This window comes from Alnus glutinosa, chromosome 4 (assembly GCF_958979055.1).
Source record: "Alnus glutinosa chromosome 4, dhAlnGlut1.1, whole genome shotgun sequence".
In the NCBI taxonomy this organism is placed as follows: domain Eukaryota; kingdom Viridiplantae; phylum Streptophyta; class Magnoliopsida; order Fagales; family Betulaceae; genus Alnus; species Alnus glutinosa.
In genome coordinates this window covers 753,442-773,948 of record NC_084889.1, presented here as the reverse complement: position 1 = coordinate 773,948, position 20,507 = coordinate 753,442, and the positions used below count along the sequence as shown (strand labels likewise).

The window sequence follows — 20,507 nt, the reverse complement described above, 5'->3', positions numbered from 1 at the left end:
TATTCTTATGGTAATCCATTCCTCTCCCTCATAGTAGCAACTATTCTTGTAGTAATCTCTCTCATGTTTTGATCCATCAGTGTGGTGACAAATCTTCAACTACAACGGCGGTGCCTGTGCCATTGCAACTTAATAATCATTAGAGACCAAAGCCTCATCAACATGAGTTCATCCAGGACCACCCTCAAGTATTGAATTCATGATTGTACCAAATACAATAAGGAAGCAAATACATTTAATGTTATAGTTATTACATTCAACGCGACCGCATCAGGAAATTGGCAGGGGCACCCCAACACTATTAGAGCATTTTAATCCAGTTACTCAGTTAGCCTCACAGGAGCATTGCAAACTCAAATGATGCAACACACTTCAGATTGATAAAGAGTGGACGCAAACATGTCATGGTTCTTACTTTGATAAAAGACTTGACAAAAGGTTACATTTCACCTGATTTCTCCAAATAATGGCACATCCTCTTAAATCATAGCCAGCAGACAACTGCATGATTCTTTGATCAAATGCTTCCGTTAGATTTAATGCTGAAATGGCTCCCCACTATAAGAGAGAGCCCCCATATGATTCTGGGCTGCAATTTCTAAATTTAATAGAGCCGGCATTTGCTTGTACCAGCACAAACTGCACACTCTTCTGCATCTCCTGCTACATGGCTTAAACAGTGTTCAATCCTATAGTTCACAACATCCTGCAATAATAATAAAAATCTATCTTGGAAGGAATATCCTGTAAAACAACAAAAAGTCTGAGCAATCAACCAGGTTTTCGTAATCTATCTTGGATATATATAAAAATTCTAGCAATCAATTTAGATTGATAATCAAGTTATCAAAGAAAAGCAAACTTAGCTACCTTGTGCCAATGTCGTCCGTCCAGGGAAGAGAAAAAATAGGCTTACAATCACACAATTTGAGCCTTATTCAACACAAGAACCAAATGCATCTCTTATGGGGGGTGTCGAATGGTGAGGAGGTTGAGGATCCCTCCTTGGAGTTTCAGGATGCCATTGAAGAAGACCTTCAAATTGTTAAGCTTGCGCACATCCAAAGAACAAATGTAGGAGGGAGGTGTTGAACCTAAATAGTTCTATTCACTACGGCGATGCAAGCGTGTCTTCTCGGTGAGGGAAAGGCAAGGCTCACGTGCCGCTCACGTAAGTTTTGGGTTTGAGGGTCTTAAGGTTAAAGGTTTATTTGGGTTTCTTCTTGTGGGCAGTTTTGTTTGTTCTTCTGTATGCTTCCTGTGTACGTAAGAGCGCCTTACATTTTTTTATAAAATTTATTTCTTAAAAAAAAAAAAAAAAGTACAAGATGACTCCTTTTAAGCTGGCTGTAAATGCGTTTTTCATGCAGCTGTAATATTAACAGCACACACTATCAGCGAACAAGGGATACACACTTTTTTCTGATCTTGTGTTCAATAATAAGAAATGGAGTCCTAAAGTATTCCCGCTTTCAGAGGGTGAAAAAGACAAAACCAAAAAGAAGACGAGTTGGTGCTGCTAAAAGAGCTGTGGCATTTAAGCAATCTGCATAATGAGGATCCAAACAATCAACCTCATTGAAACAAATATAAAGCACAACATGAGCAACTCCCTCATAATCTCCATTTGGATTTATCAGCACTAAGCAAAATAATATATAGTGACAAATAAGCAGATATATGAACTTTGAACTGTTAAATTCAAGCAGGCAAAAAAGAGTTGCTTCACACTGTTTTGGCCATATATATGGAAAACAAAATTTTGCTTCAGGTAGGAAGACACGAGGATGATCACAGCCAATCACAATTCACTTACATTCTGTCTATCCTCCAATGCCATGAACAAAACCATTGCCCCAATTCACCTCAGTAACGCAAACACCATTCTTGATTACACACGTTTACTGAATACCCACCATCAACAGAACTACTGCCAACTTGCAAAAATGCAGCGACCTGCAGCCCCCATTATAAAAATCTGTCTCCATTAAATGTTAAAATCCCATTAATACCAATTCTATTTTCATAATTAGATCTAACTTCTTAAGTTAACACAATCTTACTCTTGATTAGTGATTATTCAAGAACTTTAGGGCTGTTTGATAACAAAAACTTATTTATAATGTATTCTCCCAAACTAGCACTACCTATGACTTCTTGCCAACATACATGCTTCTAATTCCATCCTAAAAAGCCGCTCATGTAATGAACAAAGTATTTCTTAGCTGCTCAACGTCTAACGTTCCTAAGCATGAATGGTCTTCCACTTGTTTTATGAAAACTTCCTATGCAGTCTCTTCCTCTTTAAAGGTAAACCAAGACTGAAACATGGAATTAGTTTCCTCTCTTTTGATATCTATTTTATTTTCTTTCTTTGTTATAAGAAACAGAACTTCATTGATGAGAAGAAGTGAAAGGCTGTACATAGGAGGGGTAGATAACCACCTATGGCAAAAGGGAGAGTACAAACATAGAGAAAGCCGGATGAAATAATGCGGCACAAAGCCGGGACTGAAGTGCTAACATTTATTCCAATTTTCCTGAATTTTACTCACTTTACTCTCTTTTTATCCAGAATTACCCAAAGAAAATGCTCCAAGCAAATATAACTAGAATTAATCTCAAATTAACATACGTAGGAAATTGTCCACAAATATCCCATGAAGACAACTAATTCAGATATCATTCCTAAAACTCCCAAATATCCTGAAGTTTTCTAGAATTACAACAGATTCATAAATGCACTTGCCAGGTTGTGAAGAAATTATTCTTCACAAACTCTAATTAGGAGCAAATAATACAGAACACAAATAGTTTTTGTTCTTACTTATGGCTACCTATTTACCAAATTCAATCATTTCAATACCATAGATGCATAAACACAGACTAGCACCAACAAAGCTATACCCATTTGTTTGGTTGCTGAGAAAACCATGGAAAAGAAAAAGGAAAAGCAAAATTCAACAAAATGATTCGGATAAAAAGAAAACCTGAAATGATTCGGATGAAAAGACCTAGATTTTGCAGATTGTGCCCCAGGACCAGGTGTTTTTGTCTTGTTCCCACCAGTAGCAAGGAGCTTGATGAACAGAGCAGCAACGCAGTCTCAACAAAAAGTAGATAAGCACCAGATCTCACCCAATCAACAAAAACTAAAAACAAAACAAAATCAACACCAAACGTAGAGACCAGAACAAATAAGCCCAACATGCATAAAAGGGAACAAAAACAGAAATTTATAGAACCAAACAGACCTGGCACGAAGAGGGAGAGAATGAGAGCACACAAAGAGGAAGAGAATGAGAGTGCACAACCTGGAATAAAAAATGTCAAGAAAAGAAATGGCGAGGTGGTTCTGTTTCGCCAGACCTGCCGTGACAAGAGGCAAAGTTTTGCTATTTTACTGAGCTCGTTGCAGGGAGCATTTTGAGCACACTCAGTAAATTTTGGTGAAAAAAGGTGTTTAGCAAGCTCATTAGGAATGCTCCTAGGCTGGACGAAACCATCTTCCACAGTGCAGCATTGCATTCTGATTACTACCCAATTGTCCTCTCCTGCAAGCAAAAAAGTCACCACTCTTCTACGCATATCCCAAGGTAACCCTACAACATTCATGGCACAAGACTCCTTAGCAACAGCTTCACTAAAGGCAATCAGTTCGGTGAAGCTCAGCTTTTTTAATAAGCTCATCAAGGTTGCAGATAATGCTTTGACACTTTACTGAAAAGGAAATCCAAGAGTATTGAAAAAACATGCTTCAAAACACAAAAAACAAGACCACATGAGAAGTAAGAGAATAAAATCAATGAGTTGCAATACTCTGACATAGCAGATTATTTCAAGTAAACAAGGTCCTGTACCCACACGCATAATAGAGATTCAATATTGTCTAATAAATATACTGATTTTAAACAAGCTACAGCAGCCAAAAGAAGCAAAATGCCTAACACTATAACATCAGTCCCCATATGAAACTGCACTTCAGACAAACATCATTAACTCAGGCCTACTGTATACATTGCTATGCTCATCTTCCAGCACAGGATATGCCGCCACAAGAGCATCTTGTGCTCCAATATACAGTGAGTTATAAATCTTCCAGTAGACCTCCCTAACCTTACGAGCAGGATGGAAGAGCCCCTGAAGACAGTAGTTTAGCACAACAGCAGCACCTAAGGCCACCCTCATTCCTTCAATCGCTTCCATGACAGCATTTATCACATGCGGAGAAGTCTCAAAAATGTTTGGCCACACGTAGTTGAGCAAGTGGATTAAAGCATCCTCACAACCCAAACCAGCAACCCCCAAGGCCATGTGCTTAACAGCAGAAGCAGCAGTCTGCCTGTGAACCAAATCCCTATCCATGAGGGCATCCTCAAGCAATGGGGTCACAGCATAGATGTAGTCTTTTCCCATTTCACCGATATACTCGAACAGAAAAGAGAGGGATTTCAAGACACCATTCTGCACATTAAGCTCTGGCACACGATACTCATTCATCAACGCTGGCAGAACCGTAAAGGGAGAACAGGTTTCTGCAACTATAGCAATGGCCACAGTTGTGCAGACACGGTTCTGCCGCTCCTGCACCTTGAGATTATTCAACAAGGTAGCCAGGACATCTTGTGGTCCAATGGCTTTGGCAATATACCCAAAGGTGTTCACCGTAGCTCGCCGAATTCCTTTCTTGTGGGCTTTAAGCATCTCAAGAAGCTCGAAGCAAATCCTCATCCACTCCCTTGCTGGAACAAACTCAGCCCCACGGTCAGCAATTCGTCCAACAAGGTCAATGCAGTTCTCCTGGACTTTCTCATGCCTATTCTTCAGGATTGGTGTCAACCTAGGAAGCAAATCCTTTATAGGAGGAGTCATCTTTGTCATACCAATAACATTGACAATTGCCTTAAGAGCTCCCAGAATCGATCCCAAAACCTCTGGATACTCTTCTCCCAGATACTCATACAAGACAACACCAAGGTGACCCATCAGTTGTTCCTCCTGGCACTGCTTCATGACAACAGCAATCCTTGATATGAGATCAGCTGCTTGCTGTCTCACCTTTGCGCTCTTGTTATTCAATCTCCATTTTATGGTACCACAAATCTGGGGTAGGTACGGTTTCACTCTCTGCCCAAGTGAATTCACAACCGCACCAAACCCATTAAGCATTACATTGGCATCATCACTGGTCTGCTCTTGGAAGGCATAAAGGATTCCATCAATAAGAAGCTCCTCCAACCGAGCATCAATATCAGATGAACCCAAGTTAGCAACTACCTTCTCAATGGTTTCCATGACCATACGCCTGTAAGGCTCACTCTCATCTTTAAGATCCTCAACAATTCTCCCTACTATATCGGCAACACCAACTTTGTTTGCCATCTCCACCGTTGTCTCCACAAGTTGCCTATAGTTTCTCCTATCCAAAGCCATCCTCCTGACCCAGAAGTTTCTAAAGAACTCAGGAAGAACATCATTGCGAATGTAATCAGCCTCCACACCCTCCGTACTCACACACTGCTTCACGACCTTCAGAACAATCTTCTTCATTTCCTCATCGGGTGACTGAAACTCACGAATCAAAATAACCATAACTTCCTTAGTATAGTAACTAGCATATAGCGCATCCATAAGCGGGATGATAAAGCCGATAGCCTTCAAGAATGCAGCCAAGACTTTCCCACGGTGTGACCTGATACCCTTCCACAAAGGCTTCAACACTGAGTCAAAGCTCTCAATACCATAGGGGGCAGCAGCCTCAGCAAGAGCAGCCAGAGACAATGCGGTGATTGTCCTCACCTTCTGATTCTCATCCAGCAGACCATGTTCTATGATCTCTACAAGAGACCTCAGATGAGGAAGCACAGCACAACCGATCAAGATAGCAATCTGCTGAACAATCTTAATCCCAGTGTGCCGAGCTTGCCATGATTTCTTACTCTGACACACGGCCTTCAAGAAGGGCAAGAGAGCAGGAATCCCAAGAGCAGAAGCAACAACACTGAAAGCTCTAGCGGTTGTGTTCCTGACATATTCATCAATGTTATCAATATCCGGTCGCATAGCAGCAATCATGGTGGCCAAGCCAGCAGCTTTACTAAGATTGGAAATAATCTCTCGCCCTTCAACACGCGCATAGTAATCCTCATCAATCAACAAGGGCTCAATCACAACAAGAATCTTATGCACATACGGGCGTACCAACTCATCCAACTTATAAAGCACCCTATCAATTACCTTCACCAAGAGATGCCTCTCTTGGTCCTCCAAAGTGGGTTGCATAAGCAACGGCAGAATCCGGTTAAACAAGGGGCCGGCCCCAAACTCTCTTGCCTTATCAGTAAGCTGCCGCAGCGCCGTTTTCCTCTGCGGTGGCGTCCCATTCTTGACCTTAAGCAACAGCTTCATGATCTTCCGCTCCTTCTGCTCTTCAGCGGATAACTCCTCCTCATCATCCTCATTCAACAACGCACCAAAGTACTGGTAGTCCTCAGGCTTCATGAACGGCAAGCCACCAGGCACTTCCTTAGGCACGTCAAACTGTTGGCCGCGATTCTCTTCGGGAATTGAATACAGCGGCGTCCCCAGTGGAGTGGGCGTCGCGAGCAGCTTCCTCGCTGGAGTCCTAATAGGCACATAGGATGCTGGAGGCTCCAAAATCTTATAACCCTCTTGCGGAAACATGGAGTCCAGCTCGTCGTCGGTCAAAGGCCGGTTCCTCTCCTCGATATCCTTCTCCCACCTAAGCAAATTGTACTGCTCTGGGGTGATGGAGCCACGCAGATTGATTGCCCCCGGCGTTGGTGTCGCCAGATCGACTCCGCCCACAGGGGTAATCCCAGGTGTGAACGACGCCGCGGCCGCAGCTGAAGGCGTTGCCCCCTCCATTGGGGTCGCGCTGCCCATGGTGGCGGGCGTCTCGTCCCACCTTGACCTCTGTCGCTTTGGAGTGGGCGTGGCGAGGCCTGAAAGCTTTGGCGTGGCATCCCACGTCATCCCAGCTGGGGTGGCGCCCGGAGTAGCCCCACCGGCCGGGGTGGCATCTGCCAATCTCCCAGGCGTTGGGGTCTCGTCCCAGCGATTCCTCCTTCCCACAGACGCAGATGGTGTTGCATCGCCCAATCTCCCAGGAGTTGGAGTCGCATCCCACCGCCCCGGGGTTGTCTCCTCCGGCAAGTCCCAATCCGACGTCGTCTTGGCCTTCTTGGCAGCCCCATCGTCCTGGGACTGGTCCCAGCGATTCCTTCTCTTGGGAGCCTTATCCTCAGCAGCCTTAGTCTCCTTGGCGGCGGCCTCCTCTTCCTCCTTCTTCTTGGCGATCCTCTTGAGAGTCTCCTCCTTCTCCCTCTTGAGCGCCTCCTCCCTCATGACGTCGGCGTAGGTTCTGACCGAGGGGTCCGGAGTCTTCTCCCCGGCGGCGAAGGCGTCGTGCCTCTCGGGAGAGATCACGCGGTTGAGCCTCCTTTTACGGTAGTCGTCCTCGCGGTCGATGATGCGCTGGGGCTTCTTGAACCCCAGAAGGTCGTCGTGGTCGTCATCGGCTCCTCCCCGGGGCATTTCCTTGAGGAGGGACTTGGGGGCGGTGTAGGAGGCGAGCTTGCGGGCGACCTCGTTGTCCATGGTATCGATGTTCTCGTCATCCTCGTTGACGGGGATGGACGTGACGTAGGCGTCGCGGTCGTTGCCGCCGTATAGGTCGGTGTCGAAGGTGACGGAGGTCAAGGAAGCCAGTTGCTGCTCCATGCGCCTCCGCTCTTCCTGGGTCTTCGCGATCTCCGGGTCCATGGCGAAATGGTCGAAATTAGGGTTTTCAGATTTTGGGTGGTAATGTTGAACTGGAAGGGATTTCTAGTTGGTCTCTACAGTACTCCAGTACGATTTACGAACTACGAAGGGCTGGATACGATTGAGAAAAACAATTGTCAAGTCGAAGTGCTCTGGCAGATGCCGTGTAAAAAACACATGAGCGGCTGAGATTCAATATTGCCAATTTTTATTCAAACGACGTCGTGCGACGCTAACCCCGTTTGTACCTTGTAGGGGGGGAGATGGGAGCAAATTTCTCAGCATATTTTTTTTATATTTTTGGGGAGGTTTGTTCTCGAGTAGCTGGGAAGAAGATTTAAAACAAGTCTTGAGAATCTTAATGAACAAATTTTGGGTTAACAGCCGGGTAGCTGTCTTGTGTTTCTGATGAGTTTTTGTTTTTGTGTTTTGGGTGTAAATAAATTATTATAAATGATTCATCCAAAAAAAAAAAAATTTATTATAAATGAGTACTAGTGTACATACATACATGATACATGCATGAGAAAAAAAAAAAAAAACCCTTAAAACGAAAGAGCTTGAGATAATCAAACTTGTAATATTTGCAAATACAGTCTTAAAAGACGCATCTTTAAGAGTTTTCCATAGAGTTAAAACAAATTACAGGTACAACAGTTATAACTGATACACCGGCCACTTTGTAGGCTCAAAAAATGGCATCACAAGAAACAGATTGTTGAATTAAGAGAAATGAATGATCCCCTCATCTACCAACTCAGCCTTACCGAATAAAATACAACCTCAAGAGCAAACTAATTAAATCAACAATGTTAAAGCATGAGCACAGTTTCCTGAAATGGTTCACCTACGCCTATAATTAATTAGCTATCTTCATGTCACTCTATCAGGTTAAAATTAGTGAAATCCGTGCGTCCAAACTCTCACCCTCCCAAGTTTTGTTTGGAGAAGCAAAGTTCTCTTAAGCAATGCAGGCAAGAAATCCTTCTAAATTACTTGTGCAGCCTTTTGGTCCAAGATGCCCGATCCGGATAACGAGGAGGAGAGTCCTTGGGGTGATCACCGCATTACCGACTCTTTGATGAAGGATCGACCCCCCGAACTGCAAGAGCAAAGATCATTGATAAGATATCTCTTGTTTGAAAAAGGAGGAGAGATGAATAGAGCTTAAGAAAAACCAATGTGCCATCTATCACTCACGCATATTCAAGGTGAATATTCATGAATCGAGCATTTTCTTTGCTTTGTGATAGTGTCACAGAACCTTCAATAAATTGATCTTGCTCCACCTCTATTGGGTCATAAAAGTATATCAATGTCTGCAAAATTGATTTGTTAGAGGAATTCATCATAACATAAAGATTAACTTTATGCAATAACAAAAGAATTGCAATAATGAGGTAAGACCAGACTGAACTGAAGGATCTTTCATTCCCGCCAAAAATAAATATCATTTTCTGAGACATTATTGACCTTTGACATGAAAAGTCAGCTTTACTAGCTGTTAGCCACTGATATTTTGAAAAACATTGACCGTGCCAACAATATCTTAAGAATAAAAGAGGTTTCTCATACGCAACTTTTTCCATGTTAATGACGAATAAACTGCTCAGCAAGTGGATGATTGTATACAATTTTTTTTTTTTTTTAGGAAAAAATGTATTTAGCCCATTAAGAAGAAAAAAAAACACGTAGGATTGTTTCTTATTCTTTCTATCTCTTGGAATTTAGTCCGTCTGTACTAAAATATCAAAAAAAAACAAAGGGTGACCATATATGTTTTTGAAATCACATAATCAACATAATTTCTGGCCACATATTCCACCTTTTGACACCGTGATAGTCATATTTACCTTTGCAAAAGTTCTATGGCATTATAGACAATTTTAACCAACAGAAAAAGTTAATTGTATGAAATGGGATAAGTCAAGACCTTGGAGTTGAAAACATGTGCATGAATGTGTTATTCAACAAGTGAATGTACGCCAGGTTAGAGATGAACAGCACCACTACCTGTTGCCAATGTGTTGGAGGGTCCTCAGGTGCAGTGGACAGCACCAGTGCTTCATTGGGATTTGCCCGTTTCTTCCTCTGACTACCATCTATGTGATTATTGTCAACAAGTGATGATGGTGTATGATTAATGGTGGGAGACACACAAGGTCCAGTGAACTCAACATCAAACCAAAACGCAAACCCATGGAGCGGAGCTGGAAATCAAAGAAAACTCAGAAAGCAAAGAAATATCCACAGGAGTGGCAACAAAAATATACTAAAAGAATTAAAGAGAAATGACCTGGAACAAAAGCATTTATGAAAAACTCAGGAGAAGAAATATACAGTAAAAACAGACTGAAACAATGTGGTTAGCAGGCATAATGACTTTTGGACTCGCAAAAGTTCTGATAATACAAACACAACAAAAAACACTGAGGTTCAGAAGACAAAACATAAAGGGCTGCAAGATTCATTCTGGATAATGGAATGAAACTGATCACAAGCCTTGCAAGTGTAAGGTTAAAGAAAAATCTAGTGAAACAGGGACAAAAGAATAGGAAATACAATATATAAATACTGCAGTGAAAGAAAAGAATAGGAAATACGAATATATAAATACTGAAGAGAGAGAGAGAGAGAGAGTACCTCTCATCATTGACTTGAACTTATATCTAGTTGTAACAGATTCTAGCTCATTAATCGTAATTGTATAGCAGTCAACGTGCTTTACCTGTAAACAATCAGACAAATCAATTTTTCAAATCTTCATATCGATGACTTTCTCTACAAAATATTGTGTAGTTATATTTACAATACCAAAACCCTATTTTCATTAAAACATCAGTGGATAGATTGAAAACTATACAACAAATGAATGCAATCTGGAACAAGATGAGAAAACTCACCACATGTGGCCATGTCAAAACATTCTCACCCGTTATTGTCTCCACGCATGGCTCCTCAAATGCACACTGCTTTGCTAATGGCAACATGGCAGACACTGCATCCAAATAGAATTTTTTTTTTTTTTTTTAATGAATAATAATTTATTGAAGAAAAAGAAGAAGATGCGTATATGAAAAATATACAAGAGAGGCAACCACCCTAATGGGGTCGAAAATTTAAAAAGTTCAACAAAATCTACAAGATTAAAAGAGAAATTAGGAACAAAAGTAAGCGCCCAATCTAAAAGGGAGCTCATGAAAGAGGATTTTAAAAGCAGCACATTTGCCTCACAGCCCAAGAAAAGACGTCTATTTCTTTCTCTTCAAATGGTCCACATAAGTAAAGAAAGAATGACTTTCCAAATGGCCTCTTTGGATTGTCCCCGCCCTTGCGTCTTCAACAATGAAGTAACTCTAAAATAGTGCCTAGCATGACCCACAAGACTCCAAAAAGAATGAGAACCAGGTGCCAAAACTCTAGTAAATTCGCAATGGATGAGAAGGTGGTTTACGGTCTCTTCACTCTTCTTACAAAGACAACATCAGTTGACAAGAATAAGTCCCAACCTCCTAAGGTTGTCAATCGTAAGGATTTTACCCAAGGCTGTTGTCCAAATGAAGAAAGCAATAGAAGATGGAGCCTTCACCTTACAAATGCTCTTCCAAGGAAAAACAGAAGACTCTCCATATTGTAATGTGTTGTAGAAGCTCTTCACTTCAAAACTTGTGATTACGAGCTAGGGACCATAACATTTTATTTGTTTCACTCGGAAAAGCGTTCGAAGAGTATAAAAGATCGAGAAATGTAACAAGAGACTCATGTTCCCAATCCTGGACCGCCCTGAGAAAACTTGGGTTCCAATGGGCATAAGAGCCAGAAGAGTCCAAGTAATCTGACACTAAAGCCTCTTTGTCTCGAGCTATAGAGAAAAGTTATGGAGACAGGGACTTGAGAGTTTCTTCCCCACACCACATGTCCTTCCAAAAGCGAAGGCGAGAACCATCTCTTACTCTATAGGAGACCAATTTTGAGAAACACCCCCAACCATTTCTAATATTTCTCCAAAGATTCACCCCATATGGCGCTCAAGTATCCTCAAAACACCAGCCCCCTCTCTGAATCATGTACTTCTCAACAATCACCCGTCCCCATAAGGAATTTTCCTCATGAGCGAATCTCCAAAGCCATTTACCCAAAAAAGCTTTATTAAACAACCTGAGGTTTTTCACACCCAACTCTCCTCTAGGAACTGGAGAGCAAACAGTCTTCCAATTTACTAGATGAAGCTTATGATCTCCATAAAAACCATCCCAAAGAAAGTCCTTTGGATCCACTACAATCTTCTAGCCATACTGGCTGGTAAGTGGGAAAGGGACAAGAAGTACGTAGGAAGGCTAGAAAGTGTCCAAATACAGAATATTATAATTGCGCGATCACAATTAACTAAACCATACTTACTGATAATAAATAAACAGTCTTGAACCTCTATATAATCTCAAGAGAAAAGCTTATACTGAATAAGTCATCCCCACTATCCTAATTAAGTCCCAGTCTGCACATTGCATATCAGACCCAACACCTTGTCTTCAACCTTAAAGCATCAAGGCTCCTCCACATATTAATTGTTGGATTGGAGACCTCCACTTCCAAACCACATGTAGGAGCATATGATCTTCTTTAGGAGGTCCCAGTCAAGACCCCACATATACTTTTTTTTTTGATAAGTAAGACCCCACATATACTTTACCAGTTAAAAACGGTTGAAATCCAGATTATTCAACTAGAATGACTTCACAATAAATGTTGCAGCTAAAATATAGGTATGGATTAAACAAGATGCTTGATGTCGTGTTCTACTACAGGCAATGTTTAGTTCACAAAAATGCTCCACATATACTTGTAAAGTATTAGACTCTAGCAAAGGTTAAAGGTGTTATATAAGCAACCCATATAGGTATTCATGGACAAGGCATACATTAAACGAATATATTTTAAACAGATGCAACGAACAATATAAACGGAGCAATATAACATGAAATTGCAGAGTGTTTTTTGCATGAAAATATTTAATCAATATGCATTACAAAATTCCCTATGTGAACACAATAAAGAACCAAACATCTGATTTCTTGTTAGCATGTGAAGCTACATCTATAAGTAAAATTGTAAAATAAATGTATCTTGTTGTCATAATGATTGAGAAAGTCATGCTAGTTGGTAGATGTGTGCTCACTGTCAATTCCATAAACATTGCGCCAGAAATCAATGCTTTCATTGTATCTGTCAGAGTGTGTAATAGGTGCCATGTACAACTGCAAGCAGAACAAATTAAAATCAGCGTAACACAAACAAATTACTTTTTTACCTTGGCCAAAAAATAAAAAAATAAATAAAAACACTAAAGTTGGCTTGTTAACCAAGATACCGTTGCATTTGAAGGAAGTATAAGACCTCCCTGCTTTAGCCAGCGATCTCTGGCAGTAATCACACTTCCCAGCATACTCTACAATAAAATGCATAGCCTCATACACATTAGAGTTAAGAAAAACAGTAAACTATTGTCAAAAGGCAAGAAACTACAAAATATACCCATGTGCCAATGTATTCCGGGTAGAATTCTTATGTGTTGTACAGTGTTTAGATATGAAATCCAGCACGCAAAGTTTTGGTAATCACCTCATAGAGCAGCATGTACCCCATCCACTCGGAAATTATAACGTCAACCTCCTCATCTATTTCAACATCCTGTAGAAGTCATAATATGAAGTTAAACAAATCATAAATCCAGCGTATTGACTGGCAAAACAAATCCTTCAAGGATCAATCTAGAATGCAAGCATTCCTAGCATACATTGAAGGGTTTAGGCCCCTACCAAAGATTCTAAATTTTCATGAGTCTAGCCACCATCCACTAGTGACCTTGAACCAAATGGTATCACCCCTCCCCCCCCCCCCCCCCCCCCTTCTAAACGAAGCATAGAGAGTGAGATCATGGCTTCTATCTCATAATGGTGCATGAGTTGCATGTACCAATCAATAAAAATTTGGCCACCATCCTTCCCTCACTTATGAACACATATCAGGACAGGTTAGATTACACTATAACTTGATATTTCTAATTCCAAAGGCCAAGGTTAGAAGGAATGAATCTTATGGATAAATTTTAATTATATAATAATAAAGTGAATGTGAATAGGAAAATTAGCATTAAAAACACTGAATAGGAAAAATATTAGGGCACATTTGGTACGCGAAGAAGCTAGAATGAAATAGGTATTCCTATTCATTAGTTTAGTTGTAACACTGGAATTGAACCCGGAATATGTATTCCACTGTTTGGTACAGTGCAAGTGCTAGTGAATGGAATCATAGTGTAATCAAATTTTCTAAAACAACCTTATAATACAATTCTAATTTATATTTTTATGGACACTGCTGCGTCTGCATGTTCTCATCAATAATTATGTTATAGGAGTGAAGGAAAGAAGAAGTGAGTCATTTCTGGAAGGACATTAGTTCCTCACTAATTTGACAAGGTTCCCAAGTTCCTCACTTATCATAAAAAATATCTCACAAAGATGAGCCTATGCTTGGTTCATTTGGATTGGAGAGCCATTGCACATTTGTGTTTGCTGTTAAAACTCACAAATGCTACAAAGCCCCTTTCTATATAGGAAGACTCTGATATGAAATTGATTGATGCGCAATCCAAGATCTCATACAACCCGATTTGTTTAGAAGTGGGAATAATCCCTCCCATATCTAAACGCAATGTTTCGGAGAGAGACCTGGAGGGCTTGTGTGAATGTTAATCTATGTGCTATTCCAACAGGAAAGGAATAGCTATTCCTCTCCTTTCATTTTGAGGAATAGCTATTTATGTGGAATAGTTATTTCCCAAGATAATAAAGTAACCAGACGGATGGACTAGCTATTCCACAGGAATAGTTATTCCATTTCAGGCTCTAATCCGCGTACCAAACGTGCCCTTAGTATGTGTAGAAAATCCTACCTCAACCCGCCCATGCAACACAATGATTGTGTCAGATAAATTATTTGCTTTCACAACTTCATTTGCCTGTTCACAAAAGAAAGAGATCAATCCAAATCCAAAACCTCAGACAAATTATAACTCGATGATATATACTATCAAATTCTCCAGCCCATTGCTGGGTGCATCAAAATGCAAACATGAAAATACATTTAACACTCACTGTTGCTATTCATCACAACAATTTTTGAAAGAGAGACAACAAGAACCAACATGTCCACCCACCAACTCCAAAGAAAGAGGAAGGGAAGAATGTATTATTTGTCAAGAGGCAACAAATTTTTTAAAGGTACAATGAACTGATGCAATATCTAATATTACTCCATGAGAAAATCAATTATCTTTTGACCAGCAAATATGCAACTAACGTAGAGATACTCAACTCAATTAAACTCAACCAAGCCTTAATCCCAATTAAATCGAGGTTGGCTCTATGCAAGTAATGTACGATGCATAAATACTGAGTAAATGTGATCAGATACAGAAAAGGACACTAGGTTATGTCTGACCTCCAAATTGTAACGGACAAACTTGCTTCTTTGAACCACATATAAGAAATAGGTAATGACTCACAATCATCTCTAATGTAAGATAGAAGTTGTGGAATTTAGAAATGGTAATTACAGTATTTAGAAAATGAAGTGGACAAAGCCAATATGTTTTTTATTCTTGAGAATCCAATGAATTAACTAACTCATATTCAATACTCGACTTCCCCCACTTTTCCTGATGTAATCAACAATGTCTATTTAGAAAATATAAGAGAGAAGTGTTTGAAACCATAATTCCAGTGTTGTAACCCAAATTCATGGATAATATGTACTGAATCTAAAAAATATAAGAGAAAAGCTCAATGCATAGACCATAGAAACCAAGCTACTCAAACAAAATGGAGAACGTTTAGGGCAAAATTGTGAACATTTTCACAAGAATACTAAATTGAGACAATTATAAGCATTAGTACCACAAAATACCTGCACTGCAATCTCACTTGCATCAACTGCATATACCTAGAAACAACAAAACCAATTGAAATATGTCATGCATGTTAAATATTTTACGACCAAAATGAAAAACTGAAGAGAGTTAAAGAAAAGAAAAAAAAAAAAGACAAGCAATCAAGTACTCACAAAAAGAGGAACCAATATGGTGTCTCCTTGTGGCCAAGAAAAAAGTCATTGTTTTCTTTTTCACTAATGATCAAATGTTTTTTTTTTTTTTAAGTGGGAGCTACAGTTCAAGAAATGACAAAACCTTAAAAAGTCAATCGAAATGAAAATATGGAAACAAAAGCATACTCTATAAAGAGAGTCAAACTATTCGTTCACAAAATGAAATGGAAAAAAATAAAAAAGTAAACAACAACCTTGTGTAATCCACAACTGAGAGGTCAAAAAAAAATAGTTTGCAAGCAATAATATATCATACATCGCTGCTACAACCTATATAAATGGATCAGCAGAAATCTTAGCAAAGAAAGAAAGTATATTGAATATTATAAAATTAAAGTTCAAAAAACAGCATTACCACCTCAAACAATATACATTGCTAGTCTCAATATTTCAAGCTCCCCATAAAACATCATTTTGAAGCAATTATCTACTATTGACAGATTTTCCATATATCAACAATCAACAGAATTTCCAGATCAAGAAGTTTGGCAAACGTCCAACTACCACTAAAGAGTACGCTAATAGGCATTAATTTATGTTATGAAAGAGAAGACGGTCAATTTTAATTTGAAGAAATTGCCTACTACGAAAAATCTAGCAACATGGAATATAATTGACATGAAACTGCTTAGTTACTATACACATCATGGAAATCCATCACATATTTAACATAACATAACACCCTTTTTGTAGAACATTTTCCAAACATCAAATACATGTTTAGTGAATCTTACCACATGACATTGTTGAATATACAGATGCACATTTCAGCATATATTAACTACAAGAGACTTACTCGTTTTGCACCAGCCTGAGCACAAAATATAGAAAGAATGCCCGTGCCACAGCCAACATCCACCACAACCTGTAAGCATTATGGCATTAAGAAAGTAGGAAGAGAACTATTTTTTTTTTTTTTGATAGGTAAAGTAGGAAGAGAACTATATAAGCTCTGTTTCTTCAAAGTGACTCTGCATGCCATGAGTACCACACAAACACACGAAACATTATGATGGCCTATATATATTGAGATTATAAAACCTGAAAACATCTATAAAGCAATTGATCTAGATGTACTAGGCCAAGTGTGTTAGTCCTCACACATACGTGTAGAAATCCCTTTCCAAAGAAAAATATGACAAAACAACACATGTTTCTTTCTTTCATTTTGATACTTTGTTCCATAACTGAGATTAGAAGAACTTCATTACTTTGCCTGCAATAGAACTCTGATGCTGCATGATCGCGGCCCTATAAGTTTCAGTCCTTACACGATCCTGTATAGCTCAAAGAAAAAAGAGAGATTACGATGTTAGTTGATAGCGTCATGATAATCAAATGATAACCACATATACCAGCTTAACTCCTCACACTCAAAGGCTCAGGTTCTTTCTTCTACGGGTATACTTTAATCAATGAACCCAAGCATTTACAAAAATTGATAGAATGCTGCAAGAAAATAGTAGAAATGAATTCAAAAGAACCCACCAATAGCAATAACACAGAGGCAAAAGCCATTCCCCAAGTAAAGGACAGAGGTTCCAATTTAGAAAAAATAATGCCCAGCTCCTTGTATAGATAGTGACAATCGTTTCCCATTTGTGATGCCCATTCAAACACTTAGCGAGCAATTTGATGTCTCAAACTTGCTTCTTGAAATTTGGAGTACATTTCCAATATGTAAAATATGCATATTGTTTTGTTCTAATACTTATGGAGTGCGGGAGAGGGAGAGAGAAAGAGGGATGTTGGCATGAAAAGAATATGGCCTGACTAAGAGATAACACACCATTCTAATCTAAAACAGAAAGACTGGCATACACTTTGGGTCCTCATCAAACACATAATATGCACAACATGCTCCAAGCATATGGGTATTCTAAATTGATGATTTTTTTTGGCCTTCCATGCAACAGGATTTTCACATGGTCACATTGGCTGCATTAGCAATTTGAGCTGGTCGAGGAAGATTGATGGTTACTCTAAGTGAAGGGGGAGAAGATGAGACACCACTTCAGGTGAAGCTTAATGGAGTGGCAACCATAATTGGGAGGATAGGTCTGGCTTTTGTGGTGCTGACATTTTTAGTTCTGACTGCAAGGTTTTTAGTGGAGAAGTCACTTCACAATAAGATCACAGACTGTTCTGCTATTGATGCAATGGAGCTTTTAAATTACTATGCTATTTCAGTGACTATACTAGTTGTTGCAGTTCAACATTATTAATGCCGATGGGGAAGCCATCTTGTTGTCTGAAAGACAAAGAACGAACATCACGGATGTCATAAATGGCTTTGCTTGCAGAGCTTGTGATGGCATTGCAGAAGAATCAAGAGGAACAAAGTTATGAAATTGACAAGGAGAGGAGGTAAGAACTTTCAGAGGGGGTGAAATAGAGGCTTATAAACAATGTTAGTTATTTTACTGTTATAAACAATGTCCAAGTTGGTAATTTGTCCATTAAATTGCACTTTTATATTAATGTTATCCAAACACTCAATCGACAGAAAAAACACTTTTTAAAAATTTTACTAAACGTTAAGTGTGATTTTAAAATTTGCGTTTTTATAGTTTACGTTTTGAAATCGCTATTTTTTTAAATCGCAAATTTTGAAACCGCAATCCCAAACGGGCTCTAAGCTATATTCAGAATTAAATCGGAGTTTGAATATATGGATTTTCATCAACTAATTGGGGTCAACAAAAGTATTCCTTTCCATCATCCTATCCAATCCAAAATCATGCTATATGTTGCCTCCCTGAGTAATATATCTTTATTTACTCATTCTATCCATATTATCTTAGGTATCCCTCCACCTCTTTTCACCTCATCAACTTGAATTAAATCATTCTTTGTCACCGGTACATTAATCAAGACTCTGTCATGCTATTGTTTCTTTTATTCTCGCAGCCTTAGAAAAAAATTTAAACAAAAAAAAAAAAAAAAAAAAACTATTCCGTGGTTATACCTCGTCAGTGTAGTACCCTAAACTTCAAAAAAGGAAAACGATCACTTCCTTTTTAACTGTAAAATTGTTGGTCTTTGTTAAAATGGCCAGAAGGAAGGGACTGAACCATCTTAGTCAACCTTTTTCTGTGCAACACATGACAAAAACCAATTGATGAAAATATCTTAGACGACTTTCACATGCATGCAGACATTAGTCTCTTATTTGGCTCATTCACTCTTGTTTCGTCCAATTTATCATCCTCACATTTCGATGATCATCTTATTGCTAATAACATAATGATAGAAATTAGAAGAGAAATAAATTCGACGAGTGTATAATCGAGTTCCAGACAAACCCATCACATCATAGTTAACAGAGAAGAAACATACAACAGCAAAAAGGAAAGTGAAAAATCCCAGTAACAAAATCCATGAACAAACATAAAGCTAAAATTACAATGCTACAAAACAAGATCAATCAAATTGAACCCCATAACGTATGCAACATGTACAAAATCAAGTGCATAAACAAGCACACTTACGAAGTAACGAAATTTCATAAGCAAGTTAAAAATGAAATGAAAAGAAAAAAGAAACCTTGATCATTTCTTCGTGGATGCCAACGTGAGCGTAGGAGTGAAAGTAGGCCATGTCGAAGTCCGTAGGAGGTCTCTGCTGCTGCTCAGAAACCCTAACTCCAACAGTACCTCCGCCATGGCCATGGCCATGGCCGTCCCTCAGGTCACGAGACCTACCACCCCGAGTTCCCCTGCGGACTCGGTCCTTCTGACTCGCTCCGAAGCGCTTCTCACCATATTGCTGCTGCTGATGGTGGTGGTAGCCGTTACTAGAATCCATTCTTGCCTCCACTCGCCCTTACAGACCCAGTTTTTGAGAGAGAAACAGAGAGATTCAACGTACGGTGGCGTTTTGTACCGTATTCCTTCTTTTTCTTTTTCTTTTTTGTGTCTTTATGTTTTGGGCTGATGAGCTTCAACGTTTTTTAATTACTAATATTTATGATTTAAGAACTAAGATTCATTTTCTATTTTGTCCTACTTATTTATGGAGAAATAGGTAAAAATAGAGAGGTGTTATTTCCCGATTAAGATAAAGTTTTATAAATTTAATAATATATATATATATGTTGCTATGGGTTAGACTTTAAATATATTGTCACATTCTTTAAATATTGGCTAAAGTCTACATACCCATCTCAAATTACAATTTAATTTATAATATTTTTTTCAAATTACCAAAAATTGTCGATGTTTCTTAAATACGAAAATACCCTTAATAAAACAAAATTAAAATTAAAATTTTCGTATTTTCCTTTTTTAAAGAAAAATAAAGTTTTTTTAAATTTTAAAAAAAAATTATAAAGTCATTTTTTGTCTTATTGCTGGGTTGGGGGGATATTGACAACTTTTTGCTAGCCTTAGGGATGAAAATGCTGCAATATCTGCATCTACATCATGTGATTGCTATCCACATCCGTACAGTTATTAAATGTGGTTATTATACGCATACGAGGTAATAGACATTTTGGATTACTATCTAAATCTATACAATATTAAATAATGCAATTATTACTATATGCAAGCTTA

At 39.0% G+C, this 20,507-nt stretch overlaps 3 protein-coding genes across 3 annotated transcripts; all 3 read right to left on the bottom strand.

Moving 5' to 3' along the window:
• Positions 1-211: 211 nt before the first annotated feature.
• LOC133867234 (uncharacterized) lies at positions 212-3,737 on the bottom strand. Its single transcript, XM_062303952.1, has 2 exons — positions 2,991-3,737; positions 212-1,956 (listed from the first exon to the last, which is right to left on the bottom strand). The coding sequence occupies exons 1-2, from the start codon at positions 3,688-3,690 to the stop codon at positions 1,928-1,930; spliced, it is 729 nt and encodes a 242-aa protein (XP_062159936.1). The 5' UTR covers positions 3,691-3,737; the 3' UTR covers positions 212-1,927.
• A 135-nt stretch (positions 3,738-3,872) lies between these two features.
• On the bottom strand, positions 3,873-7,918 carry LOC133867233 (uncharacterized). The gene has a single exon (XM_062303951.1). It carries the CDS (start codon positions 7,783-7,785, stop codon positions 3,982-3,984), a length of 3,804 nt encoding a protein of 1,267 aa, XP_062159935.1. The 5' UTR covers positions 7,786-7,918; the 3' UTR covers positions 3,873-3,981.
• A 465-nt stretch (positions 7,919-8,383) lies between these two features.
• LOC133867473 (probable protein arginine N-methyltransferase 6) lies at positions 8,384-19,859 on the bottom strand. Its single transcript, XM_062304252.1, has 13 exons — positions 19,498-19,859; positions 17,163-17,228; positions 16,748-16,816; positions 15,754-15,789; positions 14,741-14,806; positions 13,405-13,473; positions 13,154-13,231; positions 12,962-13,040; positions 10,689-10,783; positions 10,429-10,513; positions 9,799-9,995; positions 8,986-9,104; positions 8,384-8,887 (listed from the first exon to the last, which is right to left on the bottom strand). The coding sequence occupies exons 1-13, from the start codon at positions 19,756-19,758 to the stop codon at positions 8,845-8,847; spliced, it is 1,263 nt and encodes a 420-aa protein (XP_062160236.1). The 5' UTR covers positions 19,759-19,859; the 3' UTR covers positions 8,384-8,844.
• Positions 19,860-20,507: the final 648 nt, after the last annotated feature.